This window comes from Anabas testudineus, chromosome 15, assembly GCF_900324465.2.
Source record: "Anabas testudineus chromosome 15, fAnaTes1.2, whole genome shotgun sequence".
NCBI lineage: Eukaryota > Metazoa > Chordata > Actinopteri > Anabantiformes > Anabantidae > Anabas > Anabas testudineus.
Genome location: NC_046624.1, coordinates 4406602 through 4412674, shown reverse-complemented (window position 1 = coordinate 4412674; position 6073 = coordinate 4406602). Strand labels below are relative to the sequence as shown.

At 38.4% G+C, this 6073-nt stretch overlaps 1 protein-coding gene across 1 annotated transcript in view; it reads left to right on the top strand.

Annotated features, from left to right (window-relative positions):
* Nucleotides 1–3476: 3476 nt before the first annotated feature.
* Nucleotides 3477–6073, top strand: part of dntt (deoxynucleotidyltransferase, terminal) — a 62898-nt gene continuing 60301 nt past the window's right edge. Inside the window, exon 1 of the mRNA XM_026353964.1 lies at nt 3477–3723. Within this exon, the coding sequence (XP_026209749.1) occupies nt 3530–3723 (194 nt within the window). The 5' untranslated portion in view covers nt 3477–3529. The remainder of the gene's footprint in view (nt 3724–6073) is intronic.

The window sequence follows — 6073 nt, the reverse complement described above, 5'->3', positions numbered from 1 at the left end:
AGGCCTCTGCAAAAAGGGAAGCAGGGACTTCCTCAAAGTCATTCTATATAAAACTGAAGTGTCATAATAGAGCCTTATTTTCACCTCCCATTTTCAGTTACATTTACAGTCAGGGAGTCCCATTTATGGTGCATTTATTTTTACGTGCTATTGCAACACGTTTTTAGTGCAGAAAATATGATAAGATACATTAACATTTGGAATTGGACAAGGCCCTGCTAAGCTATCTGTTTCCACCAGTATGCTAAGCTAAGCAAACATCTTGCAGTTAAGACTCATATTTAGCATAAAGCAGTGGAAGTGATGTCTATCAATAATGTTTTATAAATCTTATTTAAAAAACCAACAAAAAGACAACAAATTCATTCTGACAGTTTCTTACAGAGACAGATGACTCTCTTATGTTGTGTTAGCATGAAGAGTGGAAGCAGAGGGATTCAGCTAGCATGGCACTCGCTGAAGTTAAGAAATAGGCCCAGCAGCACCTATAAAGCTCACTAATTAACATATATCAATCTAATGTCTCTAATATATACACACAGTTTTCCCTTTGTACTTGCTGCCTTTGAACAGTGGTTGCCTGTAGTATCGTCAAATTAGAGAGCTTAAGCTTATTAGTGAGCGTCAGCTAATTAGCATCCGCTAATATACCTCCATAGTTAATGCTCAGATTAGTGAGTGGTATCAGTCTCTCATCTGCAAACAAAACGTCCAAAGAGTGGTACCCAAAATGTTGAACTATGTCACGGAGCTATTTCAAGACTTCACGGTCTGAAACTGTGTTTTTGCGGATTTGTTTTTGTCTTATCTCAAACTGCAGAATCAACCCCATTACAATTAGTCCTACTTAATTTTTCTACAATTTCCAATTATTTTTAGCAATAGCGTGCATGTGTTTGATCCTCTCATTACCCAACAGCAAATTGAAAACCCCCCCTCGATAAGCAACACAACCTCAGCCGCACGCTTTCTTAACATAGTGAATTAATGGCGGAGTACATCCAATAAAAGGAAATGACTTTGTTTTGTTAGTGGGGCATTTCTTCCAAACCACCTGTTACTTTGTCAGGAAGGATCTTGGACCTGAATATTCATGAGGTTATACAAAACAATCCAGTCTTAACCTTCAAGCTGTGTTTTGCCTTCTTATCTTCTGTCTGAGGCCAACTGCACCTTCTGACGCAGCTATCTGTCTTTTAAATGCTCTGTCCTGCTGTTTTCCCATTGTTTTTATGGACTTGCTGCATATTTTATATTAACAATGAAATTAATTTGTCATTTGTGTCAAACGACACTCGAATTTATTAATCTTTATTGTAGTTAGGCTACATGTTTCATGATGTTTCCAGCAGCAGATTGCTGTTAAAAGTGAAAAGAAGAAGAAACACACAGGTATGTTTCCAACATAGTCATTAGCTGGTAAGCTAATCTGTATATTTAGCACCTGAATAATTGCTTGACTTACTCTCGAGAGCTGACAGCACCTTAGCAAGAGAGGAGCGAGGAGATTTAAAGTAGTCAGAAACATTGCTGCAAATGTGCCATACCTGGTGGAAACTTTAGAAAAGCTATACGCATGCTAACGTGATAACATGTCAACTGCATTGTTAGCTTGTTGTTGTGCTGCCCTCATGTCTTCTTATTTTTGTAAAAACTTCATTGTACACGGTCTAATATCACATGCTGTTGTTGTTTATGTGCATCATTCGATCATATGGAAATATCTCTTCAGTTGTAAAAGTAGGCCGTACATATTTAGATCTTTTCATTAGGCAAAGGTAGCAAAGCCATAAGTGATTTCCAATAAAGGGCAGCATTCAAGTACAAATGATTAATCAGTAAAATGTACTTTAAGTAGAAATAGGAATACTGGCACCTTTCAATATGTTATATGATAAGCATAGAAATGTGTCAATGTGAAATGTGAAACAGTGATATTATGTTGAATTATTACTGACACAGTAATAAATAATATACCAATATATTGTTAATACTATCTAAAGTACATATTCATGTACTTGACTTTATTGTCATTTTGTACATATTTCCCTTAACTTCAACTGTTTTGCAAAATAATTCCTGTGGGTTTGAACATCTCACAGTCTGTGATATTTCTCTTTCAAAACCGAACTCAATATGTGCAATAATTCCAATTATGATACAGTTTTATCATGCACCTTCAGGGCAAGTTTAGATGGGAAATTGGAGTCATTGCACCTCCAGTGATTGCTGCTGGCTGCGTAGGAGCCATTTGTCTTAGTGGTGTTAGAATTTCATCAGTCTCAGTTTGGATGGAGGCCAGCACCCTCATATACAGCTGAGTGATTGGGGGGTAAATCGTCAAACAATTAGTCGCGTCTGCCCTGTGACACCTGTTAACCCTCTGAACTCCACGCTAATGAGAGCCGTGTAATCATTTCTGTCTAGCAGACAGAGGCAAGGTGTGCCTATTAAAGTGAAGAAATGAACGGAGGCTTTTGGTAATTAGATGTAGAATCAAAGCCTTTAATGATGTTTCTTTCCCTTCACCTAAATCAACAAATCATTCCTATTTGGTCTGCTAAAGCAGATGCATTATTGTAGATAATTGCAGCAAAGTGACATTTAAACCTTTTCTTTCACATTGTTGACTGCTATAGCTGAGAAATCAAAACAACAAGGCAATGGCTAATTCTGTAATTACCTCCTTAAAACAAAAGGAATTGATTTAGTTAAACAGATTAAGTCCTTTTTCTGTTTGCATTCTTGACCGCTGCATATGCAGCTTTTCTCCCTAGATAAATGTTCCTATTCATCAATGGCTTGCATATACACTACCTGAGTGTGTGCAAAGGCCGTGTATGAGCTTGCGGGATCTCGTGGGAAATGCCCACAAAGACTCTCATTTCAGGAAGTGAGCTAATTAAAGTGGTGGAGCAGATGGTGCAGACTTGGTCAGGACATAATGAGATGGTGAGTGGCGAGACGAACTGGACATGGCAGGACAGCTGCGAGGGGTTTGTGAGGCGACCAGAATTCAGGCATGTCCCAGGAGTGAGGCCTTACTCCAGCCAAGAGAGTGGAATTCCACCTGCATGAAAACTTTTTAAGAAGCAACTGGAACAAACTGTGTTTACTTCCTCCTAACATGTGTTAGCAGAGCAACTTTTACTGGAAGTAAATAATGCTATGCCAACAGGGTGTTTTTTTTTTTCTCCTTTCTTGCATCCTCAATCATTCGATCTTGGCAGGTGGTTTTTGGTAAACACCAAAATCCTCAGCATCTGTTGCCAAAGGCTTTTCCTGTTTGCCATCTCTCACCAACCCTGCTCCAACTGACATACTGTCCCACTGTTGGGCAAAAAAAAAAAAAAAAAGAAAAAAAAAGAAAGACAGTTTCAACCGTTAAATAAACAACCGTGGCATTGCCAAAGTGGGTGTTTTTCCTGGATGGAAGTGAAACACAACAACTGAACACAACGCTCACAAAAAGAAATTCCTAGAGGTTCTAAAATATCTAGCGCTTAGAGCATAGTGCACCTCAAAAGAGATGTTCCACGCTCCCATTGTGCCTCGTGTCAGGAAAAGGTCGAGACCAGCGGAAGCCGGTGTTGCCAGGCATGAAGCGGTGAAGTTTGAGGATGTCAGACTGTATCTGGTGGAGAGGAAAATGGGCAGCAGCAGGAGAAGCTTCCTGACCCAGCTGGCGAGGACAAAGGGCTTTATTGTGGATGACATCCTCAGGTTGGAAAAAAGCATGCCATTTTGTTGTTCTCTGACTGAGCAGGGCATCTAAAAGCCTTTCTGAATGTATATGCATTAAGAGAACAGGCTAATGTAGAACTCAAGGGGGACATAGGAGGGAGAGCGTTTCTGTCTTGTTGTAACAACCACAATAGTTTGACCTTGTGGTTTGTTTGCTATAACCATAATGAAATGTAAGCTTACAGAATTAATTAAAGGCCTGTTTGAGTATGGTTACTGTCTAGCAGAGCAAAATTAAGACTCATTTTCATGCTCAAGGTAACATAGATTTAGTCTGTAGATTAAGATAATATCATAATTATCTGTTCATCTGTGCATCCACATCTACTTTATATTAAATGATATTAAGATGAAATGTGGCTGATAAACTGTTTTTTAAAGAAAGGACCAGGGAGATATTTAGTTAGAAAAAAAAAAAGTTTTACCTTTTAAGAAGTCCAATTAAATAATTAGAGAACCACTATTGTCTCATGAATTCTTAATTAAGAAGATTTAGCACATCCATCCTGCTCCTACTACACCTTAGTGGATTTTCCCGCTGAGCCATAACTCATTGCTATGTTTAGGAAGACGGGGAAGGAATTGACTAACCAAGCTACAGCTTGTTGGCAGAAAACTAAAAAAATAAACACTGGAGAAAGGTAACAGAGCTCACACAAACTTTTTTTTTAATGAGGTTGGTGAAAGTTTTTGGTTAAGTTGCACTTAAAGAGAGATGTTATGCGAGTGTGTGAGCTTGTTCCTTGAGATGATGAATCATCTATTGTGAGGTAATTATAGAAGCAGCATGCCTTGTTCATTTTTTCTCTCCCTAATTGAAAGAATCTTTTAAATCTCAAACTGTGAACACAGCAGAAGTCCGACATCTGCACTGCTTCACAGGTTACTTCCTTTAAGGGCTAGTGATAGTGCCTGATGCTGCCACCCATTTTAAAAAGTAGACTTTGGTTTTGGAGCAGGGCAGCTTAAACTCAGACTTTGATCTCTTTTGGTGAGGATATACCGTATTTAGTGTGTTGCTTTCTGCTTCAGAGCTACTTCAACCTTCCAGACATTCACAACATTGACAGCGATGACGGTTTCTCAGAATCAAAACTCCTTTAAGGTAACAAAAAAAAAAAACAACAAAAAGTTGAATTTAGCATGTGATTTAGGGGCTAGGTCTGCAGTCAATAACTGTCCTCCTGAGTGTAGTATAGCCAACATGTGTGTCTGTGTGAGTGTTTAAATGCGTGTCAAAGAGTGCCTGCCAGCCGTGCGCCAGCTTGGCCATGGCAGCATTCCCAGAAACACAGCTTGAGCACTCCTACGGTTACACTTGGCTTGATACAATTGTTTGAAACCAACGACAGGAAGTAGAGCGTGCCTGCCTCAAACTGACATTAATTCTGTAAGCCGACAAAAGTGATATCAGCTGCAGTGTGGTAGCAACACCTCCCATATACTCAGTGCACACTGCCTTGCACACACAAACATACACACACACACACACACCCTTGTCCTTTTTTCAAGTTGGATGCACATGGACATGGATCCTCATATTGACATGTTTGCCTTGGCTGATTGATGAGTTGCAATAAATGGTCTTTCAAGGATGGCAGCAAACCCACACACACACACACACACACTGGTCTTCGCCAGCACAATTTAAAATATAATCATTACTTTAAAGTTTAAAGTCAGGGGTGTTGGTTGGTACTATTGCCATGCCAGTCAAGCTTTTGATGTTTGAAATAATACACTGTAAACTCTTTGACAAAATGTTTTTATGAGTCCTGACAAATTAAATAAATCTTAATTCGTGATCTGTAGCAAATTAAGAAAGTTCTATTTATTTTTGCAATTAAGTTTAAATTGTTTATAACTTTCAAAACAAGAGTTCAGTGGATTCAATATCCAGTACATTCTTAGTTAACTCATATAATCAAGTTATTTAGAGATACATACAAAGATTTGTTTTTAGCTTACCTCCCAGCATGCATTTCATAAAATTCAAGTTAACATTCTTTTTTTTTCTCACAAGGACAAAAAAAAAAACACAAAACATTTCAACGTTTGAACAGTGAAAAAATGGTAACAAAAGATTTACACTCTGCAAAACAACTTCCAGCTCACGGTGAACGACAGCTGTTTGAATGGACCCGGTTCAAAGAGGCAAAGAGGAAGAATTACTCGGTTATATATGAAATTATTTCCAAAAAACTATTAGTTAAGACTGAGTTTGGAGGTCTGTCCCATTAAAACTTAAATATCCTATCAAAGTAATTAGTTAGACATGTGAGGTCTACAGCACCAAATGATTCACATTGTACATGATCTGTCAGTAATC